This window comes from Myotis brandtii, unplaced genomic scaffold (assembly GCF_000412655.1).
Source record: "Myotis brandtii unplaced genomic scaffold, ASM41265v1 scaffold1287, whole genome shotgun sequence".
In the NCBI taxonomy this organism is placed as follows: Eukaryota; Metazoa; Chordata; class Mammalia; order Chiroptera; family Vespertilionidae; genus Myotis; species Myotis brandtii.
Window position 1 is genome coordinate 15,655 of NW_005354537.1, and position 15,268 is coordinate 30,922.

At 41.6% G+C, this 15,268-nt stretch overlaps 1 protein-coding gene across 5 annotated transcripts in view; it reads left to right on the forward strand.

The window, feature by feature from the left end:
- LOC102245362 (zinc finger protein 883) overlaps positions 1 to 15,268 on the forward strand; it is a 39,273-nt gene that overhangs the window by 13,144 nt on the left and 10,861 nt on the right. Inside the window, exons 1-3 of one of the 5 annotated variants that reach the window (XR_001360806.1) lie at positions 8,848 to 9,670; positions 11,763 to 12,036; positions 12,265 to 12,355. The exons of 1 other annotated variant lie outside the window; for it this stretch is intronic. Coding sequence is in view for 1 of the 4 variants with exons in the window: in XM_014534310.1 (XP_014389796.1) it covers positions 10,271 to 10,318; positions 12,265 to 12,391 (175 nt within the window). In the remaining 3 variants the exon portion in view is untranslated. Of the gene's footprint in view, positions 1 to 8,847; positions 9,671 to 10,192; positions 10,319 to 10,977; positions 11,196 to 11,762; positions 12,037 to 12,264; positions 12,392 to 15,268 lie in introns of those variants that run through there. 3 more of the 5 variants (XM_014534310.1, XR_001360809.1, XR_001360808.1) reach the window with 3 other exon arrangements.

A 15,268-nucleotide genomic window follows, 5' to 3' on the forward strand; every position in this document is an offset into this window, starting at 1 on the left:
GCCAGAAGGGAGTGGCAAGAAATATTCAAAGTGATGAATGCCAAGAACCTACAACCAAGATTACTTTACCCAGCAAAGCTATCATTCAGAATTGAAGGTCAGATAAAGAGCTTCACTGATAAGAAAAAACTAAAGGAGTTCATCACCACCAAACCAGTATTATATGACATGCTGAAAGGTATTCTTTAAGAAGAGGAAGAAGAAAAAAGGTAAAGATAAAAATTATGAACAATAATTACATATCTATCAACAAGTGAATCTAACAATCAAGTGGATAAAAACTCTCAGGAACATAGTAAACTGGTGAATATAATAGAATCAGGGGCATAGAAAGGGAGTGGACTGACAATTCTCGGGGGGAAAGGGTTGGGGGGGCGGGGGGAAGAGACTGGACAAAAATTGTACACCTATGGATGAGGACAGTGGGGGCGGATAAGGGCAGAGTGTGGGGTGGGAACTGGGTAGAGGGGAGTTATGGGGGGGAAAAAAGAGGAATAACTGTAATGATCTGAAAAATAAAGATTTATTTTTAAAAAGAAGAATTTCTCAGTGTTACCTCATTACTTTCTTTCTTGGGATGGATTCAGCCCTTGTTAAACAGATTTTATTGTCAGTTACTTAAATGTTGCTGGATATTGGTCATTCTTCCAAGAGAATCCAGAGACCATGGCAGATTTGAGGTTGAAAAAATTTTTTTTCATCAGAAGTTATTTTGTATATTGACAGCATGTCCACAGTTATATTCATAGAAGCGTTAGTTGTCCCCGCAGTGATTTCCTAGCCGTGACTGTAAGTCCCAGGGACGGCAGGATAGCAGTGATTGAAATGAAAGCGCCACATTCATTCCTTCTTCAGTGTCTTGTGAATTAGTAAAGCTGGTAATATCAGATGCTTTGCATGGGCCAACCCAAAGGATCACACAATGATTAAAGAAGCTAGATATTGGGTACCCTTCTACTCTACTTCCTGACATTCCCATGGAGCATTCATACGTATAAGAATCTCCTGTTATGTTGTCTCTAGGTCTCTATCTGGACCAGGGGCTTTATGGTTTTGTTCAGGACAAACTATTGGATCCGGATCATTGATAGGAATTTGATGTCACCTAGAAAAGAGTTCCATTTTCTGGTACTGTAGTGAGTAATATTGAGGGTATGTATTGATATGGAAAAGACAAACGATTTGTATTTCACATGGTCATTAGGAAAATAGATGAAGCAGACATTGTTTCTAGGTTAAGAGGGCCTTCTATCTTCATTTTGTCCAGAATGCATATTCTGCTTTGGGGTGAAAGGCTCTGAATGAGAGATTTCAACATGTTTTAATCTCTTGGCACAAATGGAGTAATTATTGAAATTCAGAGGTCCACCAAAATATGTATTTTGCCACCCTGTCAAAAAAAAGTCTGATTTTGACTCATGCACACCACACAGCTATTACTGTGCATGCCTTTGTCACATTTTATTCGACACTCTATGAGTAATGTAGTTTGTGCTATTGACTACATAGCCAGGTGTTTCTTGTACTAAAAATTCTCGCAGCACACCAGTTTGCCAGGATGACACTCTGCTTGATAATCTCTGCTGTAAACTTATCAAATCCATCTTGTCTAATGAGTAATTTAAGACCAATTTTTTAAAAATAATTTTTATTTCTTGAAGTATTACAAAAAGTATTACATATGTCTCCTTTTTTCCCCCCCTTGACATGAAGACCAATTTTTTGTATTGACTTTTTTTCTGGCAGATCTATCCATTGATGTCAATGGGAAGCTAAAGTCTCTAGCTAGGACTGTGTTAATTAATTTAAAAATGCCAATAACTATATACCTATAGTTAATAATCACTTACAATATAAATGAGTTAACTGCTTCAACCAGAAGACACAGGGTAGCTGAATTGATATGAGAACGATACCCATACTTATGCTCTCTAAATGAGACCCATTTCAGATGAAAGTAAAGGCTTGGAAAAAAAGTTATTTCATCTCTACCTTTGGGCCCCAAATATATTACTCTTCAGAGAATTTTGCTCTGGTGAGAGCACTAATCTTGGACAGTGTACATACAGTAGGCATGAGGATAACTGTGCTCAGAGTTAGCTGACCCATGTGGAAGTTCTGCCTTTTGGTGAAGTTAGCATGTAAATAGTTTATCATTCCCCAGAAATTTGTTTTCGGAGAAAAAGTAGAAGGAGACATTCTTCATTATTATTAATTAGAGGCCTGGTGCACAAAAATGTGTGCACTCAGAGAGGAGGGTCCCTTAGCCCGGCTGCTCCCATTCACATTCCAGGACCCCTTGGGGGATGTCCACCTGTCAACTTAGGCCCACTCCCGGGGGGAACAGGCCTAAGCTTGCAGTCAGACATCCTTCTGGCAGTCAGGGAGCCCTCGGGGGATATCTGACTAAAGGCTTAGGCCCCCAAGGGATCGGGTCTAAACCGTTATTTGGACATTGTTAGTGCTGCCACGAAGGTGGGTGAGGCTCCTTCTGGCTGAGTGACACTCCCCATATGGAAGTGCATTGTCCACGAAGGGGCAGCTCCTGCATTGTCTGTCCCCTGGTGGCCAGTGCGTATCATAGCAACTGGTCATTCTGCCATTCAGTCAATGTGCATATTAGCCTTTTATTATTATTATATAGGATGTCCCTACTTCCCCCTTTTGCCCCCTCTACCCAGCTCTTGCCCCCCCACTTCTCTCTGGCCATCACCATACTGTTGTCTGTGTCCATGGGTTGTGCATATATTTTCTTTGGCTAATCCCTTCTTTAAATTCACTTCTTTAAATTTTTATTTTCAGATAAGTGCTTATAACTGCACTATTATATATTTTCTATTATATCATTTAGAATTAAGATATTTTTTAATTGAACCCTTGTAAATTTTAGCACAATTTAATAAATTATGCTAGAAGCAATTAGGAGATTTTTCATGTAATGCAGATACATTTCAATTAATATTTTATTAATTTTTAATTTTTTAATATTTTAATTTGAAATAATCTCATACATGTAAAAAAAACTATAAAATACTACAGCATATTATATGTACCCTTCACCCAATTTCTTAGGTGTTAATAATTTAAACATAACCATTATACAACTAACAAAATTTGGAATATATTTTTCTTATAATCTCTTTAATGTTACTTAATCCATTTACTTTGATTTTGTTAATCTTCACCCAAGGATATTTTTCCATTGAATTTTAGAGAGAGTGAAGGGAAAGGGAGAGACACATTGATTGGTTGCCTCCTGTACATGCTTTGATAGGGATTGGGGATCAATCCAGCAACTGAGGTACATGCCGTTGACTGGAATTGAACCTGGGACCCTTCAGTCCACGCCAAATGTTCTATCCACTTGGCAAAACAGGCTGCAGCTTAATTCCTTTACGTTTAATCTATATGTGTCTTTATATTTAAAGTGGATTTTGTTTTAGATTCACCCTCATAATCTCTTTTAATTGGTACATTTATGCCACTGACTTTCAGGTGGCTTCTGGGGCAAGCGTGCCTTGCTGCCCTGGGACCCACCGATCTCGGTTCCTGGGGCGGCAAGGCACGGTCGGCTCCTGGGGCTTTCTGGGGAGGGCGTGCCTTGCCACCCCGGGACCCGCTGATCTCGGGTACCAGGGCAGCCGGCCTGCCTTGGATGGCGGTGCGCTGGCGGTTCACGCTGTCCCGCCCTACCTGCAGTATGCAAAGTAGCCATCATCTTTGTTGGTGGTTAATTTGCATATTGTGCTGATTAGCCAATGGGAGGCATAGCGAAGGTATGGTCAATTACCATGTTTGTCTATTATTAGATAGGATGGCCCTTTAATGAGATTATAGAGACTACTAAATTAATAACATTCATTTGACAATGTACTCCCAGAACAGAAAGACTTCAAAGATCACAACTTACTATCAATATATTTTGTTGAAAATATATTAATTAAAATTTCTCTCCCACAGTGTTGGAAGGTATCTTATGTTATCAGTTGCCTACCCATGGTTGGACATCTGTGTCTGTTTCTTACACTTCCTTCATCTACAATAGAAATTAGACTTTTCAAAAATGAACAGCCCAAACATCATAAATAGTCAGCCATCCGAAAACACTGGTGTGGCCTATCTAATGAATGTTACTGCTAATAGTAGCAGTAATTAATAATAATAATAGGATTTTGTCAAGCTAACATATATGTATCACAGCTATTAATATTACTGAAGGTATATTATATGCCCTTAAACTATAAGAAAATATACTAAACACAATATATAATAAGTAAAACAAAACCTGAATCATAATAACAAATTTAATCTCTTGTGCCGTACCAGCGTTGCTCACTTATTGAGCATAGTCCTAGGAACTGGCAGGTGAGGGTTCCATTCTAGGTTGGTGCACATGTCAGGGTTGTGGGCTCCATCCCCAGGGAGGGGCATGCAGGAGACAGCTGACCCACCTCTCCCTCTTCTTTCCTCTCTGAAACCAATAAAAATCTATTTTAAAAAATTGCTTGTTATACTTAATAGAGGCCCATAAGACTCGAATGCCTCCCATTTACAGTATTTTCATTTTACTAAAAAAAAACTGGCCTTGACTGCCATCCAAGGTTACAGTCTTTGTCCAACCCCAATGGCCCATTATTTATAAAGAAAAACTAAGACTGAGCCTTCCCACTACCAGGGCACTTCATTATCCTACAAAAAGTTGGCTCCTCAATACTTCCTTTGGGTTGATTATCCTAAAGGGAATGTGTGCATGAAAAGGGGACACCTGCTACCTTAACAAGCTCATTGAAGGCCTGCATATCAGTCTTTCAAAGTCAGAGACCTAAAGTAACCAGAAAGGATGGTCTGAAATGAAAATCTTTTTAAAAGCAGTTTATAGCAGGTAGTCAGGTCCTATGCAAGAATTTTCCTTAAAAAGAGGGAATCCTTATCTAAGCCTGTCTATTGTCTTTTGCCACCAGGATAACATTCCTTTGGAATATCAGGGTAACTCCCCCTTTTCCAGAGCCCTCAGGACACAACCAGTGCACCAGGGGGAAACTGTACACCCTCTCGTTATTATGTTAATTGTTCACTGTTAATTAAGGTGTGTACACTTATATAAAAGACATGTATCAATCATTTTACTTTTCATCCACTCCTCGAGGTTTCCTCACCGGGCTCTCCCCCACCTCTCTAATCTATCACCAATCAATTTCATATAACCCACTTCCATCTTCTCTCTCTTTTCTTTTTATAAGGTGTGGCAGATGAGTGGTTGAGATTTTTATTGCAGTGAAAGTGGGAGGGAATGAACTGTTACCCAAGGGAAAAGAAAAAGGGAAGGCAAGGAGCAGTTGAGGTCAGGGGTCTGGATGGTTGAATAAGAAGTAAGACACTGTACTGATAATTACCCGCTGAGATGGCTGACTTCCTTAATTCAAGCTGCCTCTCCTTCAGTGGGGAGACACAGGGGCTGAGAGAGCAGGCTTTCCTTCCTCCTCCCGCTTCCTCACTGAGGTTTTAATGACCCCGGGGAAATTGGAGTCAGGAAGTTTCTGGTTTCAAACTCAATCGGCCCCACTTTTGAATTCTTTGTAACTTCACTGTAAGAATGTATTCCCGGCTTGTGAAGATCTTGAGAAAGACACCTCCCTGGGACACCTGCAGCTGAAGGGCAGACCAGCCAGTAGCTCTAAGCACAGCCTCTGGGATCTGGGAAACTGCTGTGTGAATTCCCCTGATTCCCTCCTGTTTGGTGCCACTTCCAGGAGCCATTCCCAGAGACATGGTGAGACTTTAGGAAATTGCATTGCATTCTCTCATCCCAGCTGGAGACCCAGGTGTTGGTGTCAGCCCTGAGGGGGTGACGAGGTTTCCTTTAGGGTAGAAGTATGAGCTATGGGGTCAGGGTGTGGTGCATGCCTTGGTCAAGAGGCGGGGAGGCAGAATTTGGTCAAGGGAGTCTGATAGAACCTCCCTTTACCCCCAACTGGTGGGCAGAGTATGACCTAACCTGCAGCCCGGAAATACCTGAGTGACTAACCGTGTACAGTGGGGCTTTGACTTACGAGTTTAATTCGTTCTGAGACCGAGCTCGTTAAGGAGCTCGTTAACTTAAATTACTCTGTCAACTCAAAGCAAAAAATCGGCCAAGAGACAGCTGATATCTCAAAACACTCGTTAGTCGGGACACTCGTAAGTCAAGGCCCCACTGTAGTTTCTGGCTATATCATAATACAACGATGTTCACCCGTGTGCCGCAAGAATTTTTAAAACATGCAATACCTGACTATTTAGTCAGGGGCACTGACCTCTTTTCCTTTAGACTGTGAAATTAAAAAAAAAAAAAGACAACGGCCAACACAACAATAGCCACTGGTGTGAATGAATAAAAATCACACCGATTTTTTGGTCAGATCGGCAAAAAATACCTTTTTTGGGGTGCTGCAGAATTTCAGTCATTCGCTTATGTGTGCCAGGAGATGACGCAGGTTGAGAATTGTGGCTATGATTCAACTTTTATTTTGAGGAATAAAAACAGAAGAGAAAAAAGTGAAATAGAACGAAAGGTGAAGAGATGTTGGGTGGGTAGTTTGGGGGCAGGTTTGAGATTATAAAATGTCCCTGCATCACTGCTCATGCCAGGAAGTCTTGGATAAACTAAGAGAACATTTGTGACTTGTGCATGCAATTAGGACACATTCCCCCAGGGAGAGCCCTTGCTTGTCATTCCTCTCTCCAGAGAATCTCCGGTCTCTGATCACCAGATGTTTTTCATTATTTCAGAGGTTTCTCTAACTTAAGACTTTGAAGTACTTCTCCTTCATTCAGTTACTGCTGCTCTTTTCTTGGCTTGCCTCAAATTCTACTCATCGTTTTCTAGAAAAATACCATCAGGTGTTTGGGGGATGCCTAGCTCCTTGGCAGTACAATGCCTTTAGGGCAGTGGTCGGCAAACTCATTAGTCAACAGAGCCAAATGTCAACAGTACTTCTTCAAAATAGACTCGCCCAGGCCGAAAACCGACTTCTGCGCGTGGGCCACAAAGTTTCAATCGCACTGTACGCGCGCCCGCACGTGGTATTTTGTGGAAGAGCCACACTCAAGGGGCCAAAGAGCCGCATGTGGCTCGCGAGCTGCAGTTTGCCGACCACGGCTTTAGGGAAATGAAAAAGGGAAAATAAAGAGTCATTTGTATTTTTCTTTTGAAAAACATTTAAGTTCCCAGGTTCGCATGATGACTTGTAGTTTCATAGTTGCTGCCGTTGCATCTGTAGAGTGGGGTTGGCACCTCCAGATTCCCTGTATCCAGAGAGATGATCTGGTGAAATCCAGCGAGATGGGTCTGCAGATTGTAACCTTGAATCACAGCCTTCACTGTTATCGGACAATGCCGGGTTGTTTTTGCTAAATGCCACCTAAGCCTTTAATGCTTTAAAGCTTTCTCCGCCCTGAAAATTTGAATTATTATAAAATACCTGTAAAGTGGGGACCAGAATTTGGAATTTAGATGTTGTTATCTAATGGCTAACACTTATTAATGCGTGGATCTATTAAGAAAGACACTATGAATTTTTAAAAATTTTATAGCTGTATGACACGCCATGGGATGAAATCTGACTTGAAAAATCGAAGCACACGGTGCAAGAGTTCTATCAAAAAACCTGCTGTTGCCCAGCTGGTGTGGCTCAGAGACTGAGCATAGTCCCATGCACCAGGAGGTCACAGGTTCAATTCCCAGTCAGGGCACATGCCCAGGTTGCAGGCTCGATCCCCAGGAGGAGGCGTGCAGGAAACAGCTGATCAATGATTCTCTCTCATTGATGTTTCTATCTCTCCCTGCCTCTCTCTGAAATCAATGAAAACATATTAAAACACACACACACACACACACACACACACACACCTGAAGGGAAGGAGGTTTCAGGAGTTTCATGGCCCAGGTGTAGGACAGACAGAGAGAAAAGGGGAGAAAGAGCAGGGGAGAGGGGGACACAGGAAAGGACCACAGTGGAGAGAAAGGGAGCAGGAGACAGAGACAGATCCACAGACAGAAATACATAGTAGTGGGAGGAGGGGAACCCTCATCTGGGCAAGTGGTGAGCTGATGGGGTGTGGATCATTAAGTTGGGATCTGTTGGCTTGTGGCTTGTTGAGGGATGTTTAATGAACCGAAGACGCAGAGGTAAGATGAGCACTCAGGCGATTGATTGACATTGATTGCCGGACAGAGGGCTACCGCTTGCTCTGGCATGTAGCAACCTTTGTACTCTCAACCATTGCTTTTTTGGGGGTTTGGTACAGGGTTAGTGCGTCAGCAGTTAATCAACTAAATTTTGTTTTGTTCTATATTACAATAGCGCATTGAACACAACTTGCAGCTGTGCCCTGCCTTTCTGCTCTACACCCACAACTATTTAATCTTACCCTTTCTTAGGGAGGTAAATGTTCCGGGAAATCAAGATTGTGTGCAATCTTGACCCAGCGTGACTTGCTTGCAAGTCATGCTTTGCTCCTGATGGAACATTCACCTCTTCTTGGCTGGAATTCAGATCCTTGATTACAAATGTCCAGCTACATGGCTTTATGTGTGTGTGTGTGTGTGTGTGTGTGTATTTAAAGATACGTATTACTATTGATCTCCGGGAGGCAAAGAGAGGGAGAGATATGCAGTTATTGATCAGCTGCCTCCTGCTGGCCCCTCACTGGGCATCAAACCTGCAACCTGGCCTTAGGCCCTGACTAGGAATCTAACCATGACCTCCTTGTTCAGAGGTCCCAGCTCAATCACTGAGTTATGTGGCCTAGGTGTGGCTTTATATGTTTCATTTAACAGCTGAATTGTCTTAGTTATACAGGTTTGAATGAGAATTATAAATGTCCAGTGTATAAGGCTTGGGAATTTTATAATTATTTGTTTCCAATTGCAAACTTCATTCACTGGGAGGGGAGATACTTGTCTGTTGGTCATGGGTCCCCTGTCATTTCCTGGTATGGCAAGGAGTAAGTCACCTGTGTCTGTCATCATCTGATGCTTTTTAAAGGAATATTCGAAGCCTTAGTTTTGTTGCGGTGGTTGGTGGTGTGTGTGTGTTTGTGTGTGTGTGTTACTTTCCTGAATTTACTTTTTCTATGTCTGATAATTTATTATTTAAAAACATCCTGAGATAAATCCTCTGGGTCTTCTCAGTTCCCCAGAGGAGCTTTAAGAAATGCCCTCAGGTGTGCTTTCCCCCATAGAGTTGGACAGCTCCTCTAGGTGGGGCATCATGGGTTATTGAGGTGCTCTAGGTGATTGGAAGGTGAGGACAGGGATTAGCTGGAGGGTTGCAGGATGCCTTTGTGAGAGTGGGGAGCAAGCTTTGTTCAGGGGAGGTAAGGGGGTGCTCTTTGGTTTAGGAGGTCCGGATAGCAGCTCACCTTCTCATTTCTGTAGGAGCTTGTGAAAGTCTTTGGGAGGAGAGACGCATGAACACATACACTCGAAAATTCACAGTGTGGTCTCCATGTAGGAGCTCATTGTCCCTGTGACCAAGGACAGGAGGGGTGTCCTTTTCCTCATTTCCAGGTCCTTCTAACTGTGAATGTGAGGTGAGCTGATTAAAAGACTGTGACTCCTCAACATTGTGTCACCTGAGGAAACAACCCAGACCCCGATCAGGACCGGGACCCAATGGCTGCTTCTCAGGTATCAGATGTGTCCTCTGTCAGATGCTGTGTTTGCTTTTCCTCTAACATCTGGTGATTTATTTCTCTTTCTGGTGTTCTTGCCTTTTCAGATTGTTTATCTTTCCTTATTTCATTACTTTATTGATCATAGTCAATGTCAGCAGTTTCTATATTTCTCTCTTTTTTTGTGTGTTTTTCTTTTTTTTCTGACTCTCTTTTTAAAAATTATTTTTATTGATTTCAGAATAGATAGGAGAGGGAGAGAGAGATAGAAATATCAATTACGTTAGAGAATTATGGATCAGCTGCCTTCTGCACACCACCCTGCATTGGGTATGGAGTGAGCCCTGACCAGGAATCTAAGCCTGCCCTCCTGGTTCATAGGTCAGTCCTTTACATCTCAGCCACACTGGCCTGGCTATAATCCCCTCCTTTGTGCCAGAGCCGTGTCTGCATTCATTTTGTCACCCTAAAAGGTCAGGAAGCATTCCTACCTTTAATTAGTGACTTTCAACTAATGAAAACATTTCTTTTGTGACAGATCAACCTTGGAAGGCAGCCATGTCTAACATCCCTACTGGGATGGGGTCAGAGGCTCAGGCATCAGTGAAGAAGGAAAATGAAGGTTTTAGGTTCACGTGGCTGCAGCATGAGCTCTAGATCAGGGGTAAGAAGATGCACATTTTACTGCTCAGAATAGCTCAGAAAGCTCTGAAAAGAAGGGCAAATAGAAGAAACTTGCTCATTAGATTACTACAAAAGACTTGGGAAGTACATGTTCTATTAGCTTACAGAACATGAGAGGTACACGTGGGTTGACACAGGCAAAAATAAGTGTTTATTTGTGATCATTTCCAGAAATTTTTAAAATTTATTGAGGTATTTTTCGCAGTAATGTCACAGCAGTGATGACCTGACCTTCCCTGTGCTTCAGTCACCTGATGCCCTTTGTCTCAGTCCACCTGATGATCACATGGCAGAGCTGCTCCCCTCACTGTAGTAGCGATTTAATGAAAGTTGTACAAAGACCATCACTTCACATCTGGCAGTGTCCATCCTCTTAGATAGCATTTGCTTTAGAAAATGAAAGACTTAGTTTTCTTTCCTACAGATCATTGGCTTTTGCATGGGAGTTGTAAACAATTAGGCCTTGATTCTTTACATTTTCCTTATATTCTATTCTTCCATCATGGACATACCCTACATTATCATTTTTTGTATTGTCTAGAAAGTTTCCAAGAATGATATCATTAATGTCTGATCAGTTTTATTAAATTTCTACAACATAGCTCTCCACTAATGATATGTAAAAATTTTGAAAGAAATGTATTAGTAAGAAAAAATTAGTTCTCCCAGGCTGGTGTGGATCAGTGGTGGAGGTTTTGATTCCTCTCCTAGGACAAGTAGCTCCTGGGTACCTGTGGTAGGCAGCCAATTCATATGTCTCTGTCTCTCCCCTTTTCCTGCCTCTACCTTCCTGCCTTTCACTCTCGAAAGTTCAATGGAAAATATCTCCCCAGGGGAGCATTTACAACCACACAAAGGTAACAGTGTGCCTTTTATATTTTATATCATTAAGTTTCTCTCTGTATTGTGTTTATAAAACACAAAGGGGATCATACACAAATAGATTCATGAGATTTATACAATCACTAAGCCATTTTGATTTCATAGTTGTAAAATGTGTGTGTCTGTGCCTAAACTGTTAACTTTATTTTAGCTATTTTTCTTTGTGTTTTTTTTCCCCCAAGTATATTTTTATGTATTTCAAAGAAGAAGAGAGAGGTAGAAAGAGATAGAAACATCAATGATGAGAGAGAATCATTGCTGCCTCCTGTACACTCCACACTTGGGATTGAACCTGCAACCTGCTCATGTGTCCAGAGCAGGAATTGAGTGAGTGACCTCTTGGTGCATGGGTCAGCACGCAACACTGAGCCACACCAGCTGGACCAGGCCGAATAATCTTCTACGATTACCCAGTAAATTTCCAAATTGGATTGTAGTTCCTATGTGTCCTATTCCATGAGAACTGAATTCCATTAATAGACACTTTTAGTTCAAAGTTCTGTATGAATTTTTCCTTGTGTTTTCTTTTTCTGGGTATTCAGAAGTTTGGCACATCACCCGGAAATATTGGCATCACAAGTAAAAAGTGAGCTTGTGACACATGTGGAAGCACAGGCCCCATCTCAGAACCTGGATCAGCATCTGTATTTTTACAGAAGTTCATTTCGTTGTGGTCTGCTTCACACTTGAGAAGAAGTCCATATACGTCCAACCAGCATGACCTTTCCCACTGAGAAATATACATCACTGACCCTGAATGATGCAAATACAGCCTTCAGAAATCCATATGCCCCTGTGCATTCCTGAATTTTAAAGGTTATTTTCCTGTAAAATAAAATCTGTACTGTGGATTTGTGGACATGTGTCATCCTCGTGTGTCCGTGTCAGAAAACACATCAGAGAATGTTACTGGAGCAACATGATCTTACTGGCTAATTCAGGATATCCCATAGGTCAAAACCTCTTCTCCTGACACTCATTTCATGTTGGGTGACATTATGAACTCTTCTGGTGACCTCTTGGTAAATGTGTGTTTTCTTTCAGGGTCCGTTGACCTTCAGGGATGTGGCCATAGATTTCTCTCAGGAGGAGTGGGAATGCCTGGACCCAGCTCAGCGGAAGTTGTACATGGATGTGATGTTGGAGAACTACAGCAACCTGGCTTCCCTAGGTAAGGATGACTTCCTTCCCAATTTCCTACTCCATCCCCAGGGTTTTGTTTCCATTATTATTTTAACATGTCTCAGGGGCTTCTGCTTTTTCTGGTAGATTCTTGCTCTTGAAGAACAAATTGGGCCTTAGCTGTTTGGGCTCAGTGCATCGAGTGCCAGCCGGCAGATTGAAAGGTCCTAGGTTCGATTCCTGTCAAGGGTCAATGCTGGCTCCCTACTCAGTATGGTGTGTGCAGGAGGCAACCAGTCAACAATTTTCTCTCATCCTTGATGTTTCTATCTCTCTCTCCCTCTCCCTTCATTTCTGAAAGCAATAAAAATATACATTTTTAAAAAGGGAAACAAATTGGGGGTAGAAAAGAAAGGCTTTGTGAAGTATGTGAATTAGGAACTCAGTGCACACTTTACATAGTGTATACACTAATTATGATATCATAAGATAAAATTTTAGAAAATAATTTTCTAGAACATTCTAACATTCTACCATGTCTTCTGGCCAGAGGACAACTTGGAATGGAAACGGGAAGGCCTCTCAAAATACTCCATTTTCTTTAATTTTTATATTTTTTAAGATTTTATTGAATTCAGAGAGGAAGGGAGAATTAGAGAGAGAGAGAAACTTCAGCTGGGCATTCATTGATTTTTTTGTATGTGTTCCGACCACAGATCAAACATACTACTTTGGCATATTGGTACAATCCCCTAAGCAACTGGGCTACCTGTGTAGGTAAATTGGATTCTTTCACTTAGTTCTATGTATCTAGGCTTCTATCATGTCTTTTCATGGCTTGATGTATTATTTCTTTACTAGAGACCCGGTGCATGAAATTCATGCTAACGGGGCAGTGGGGGTGCACTCAGCCCAGCCTGCACCCTCTCCAATCTGGGACCCCTTCGGGGGATGTCAGACATCCCTCTCACAATCTGGGACTGCTGGCTCCCAACCACTCACCTGCCTGCTTGCCTGATTGCACCTAACCGCTTCTGCCTGCCAGTGTGATCACCCACTAACCACTCCCCTGCCAGCTTGCTTGTTGCCTAAGTGCTCCCCTGCCATCCTGATCGCCCCCAACTGCCCTGCCGACCATCTTGTGGCTGTGGTTGCAGCCATCTTTGAGGGCGGGACAGCCAATTAGCATATTCCCTCCTTATTGGCTTTGGCTGCCAACACATTTAAGGGCGTGACAGTCAATTAGCATATTTCCTCCTTATTGGCTGTGACCCACCGTCTTTGCGATGGCATGAGGGCTAATTAGCATATTTCCTCTTTATTAGATAGGCTAGTAGTAATACTTCATTGTTTGTACTTCAGTGTATTTATCTATTAACTTGTTGACGGACCTCTTCATTGTTTCCAATAATTGTAAATTATGAATTAGCAGCCCCTTGTAGGCTTTTGTATAGATAAACGGCTCAACTTTTTGATTTATGGTTAAGGAGCCTAATTACTGAGTGTATATTCAGTTTTATAAAACCTCCAGAGCATCTCTCCAATGGGCTGTAGCATTTGGCATTTTCAGCAGCAGTGATTGGGAGTTCCAATTGCTCCACATCACAAAGGCATTTGGTGGGGTCAGTGTTCTGTATTCTGACCTGTTCCATGGTGGTTTACTATTGCTTGGTTGTGCTCTTTGTTACTTCTCATTGTTATAATGTGCATTCCCTTAATGACATAAGACATGCAAGATATTATTACACTGATTTTCTGTGAGTATATATTTTGTAGTGCTGTGCTGTGCATTAAGGTGTTTGGCCCTTTTCAGGTTGTTATGTCAATGTTGAGTTTGAAGCCTTCTTTGTTTATTTTGCATAATTGTCCTGTGTATGTTGACTTTTTTATCAATATATATAAATTCACTAGATTCATGGAACACAAAATACATGCTGTGTAGGGTTCCTACGCCTGGCCTCCTGGCCTCCTCATTCCCTCACTCCTTCAAAGCGCCAAAGCGCCTCCACCTCCGCTGGTCGCCCCCTGGTAGTCAACGCACGTCATAGCTTGCGATCGAACTCCCACTCTCCAGGTCGAACTCCCGGACAATATGTAGATTTCTTATTGATTTCAGAGAAAAGATGAGGAGATAGAGATAGAAACAGCAATGATCAGAGAGTATCATTGATTGGCTGCCATGTGCCCTGAGTAGGACTCGAACCATGACATCTTGGTTCATAGGTCGATACTCAACTGCTGAGCCGTGCCAGCTCGGCCATGTTGACTTTTACAAATATATTTTCTCAGCCTGTGGCTTCTTTGTTTTTTTTCTGTTGAGGATGACGTTTTTGTTGTTATTTTTTCTTTAATGCTTGAGTTGATACATTGACGTTTCCATTTTAATACAATGGATTGAAATACAAACCTGGTTATGCAGTTGCCTTTCAAAAATGTGAAATATATAAAATTTATGTAGTTTTATATTCCAGAACATGGAAGATATATTTGCAGCTATTATGTCATTTCTGGAATAAACACCTAGTGAGTCACGTCTTGAAGGAGATGCGTTGAGATATAAATTTTGTCACCTTGTGTGTATAACCAAATGAAATCTTTTATTTCAAATGCTAGAGGGTCATTATAAAAATAGTCCTTTTTTTATCAGTCCGATATCTTCACTATTGCAAATTGTGCTGCAATGGGTATATGGATGGGTAAATCTTTTTTAATTCATGTTCTCTGTATAAATTCCCGGAAATGGAATCGCTGTGTTAACTGGTACTTTTTTGTAAATATTGGAAAACCCTCCATCATGTTTTGTAAGTGGCTGCAAGAATCTATCCTATCTAATAAAAGAGAAACATGGTAATTAGCCGTATGGCCGCTACCCTTCCCATTGGCTAATCACTGAGATATGCAAATTAACTGCCAACCAAGATGGCGG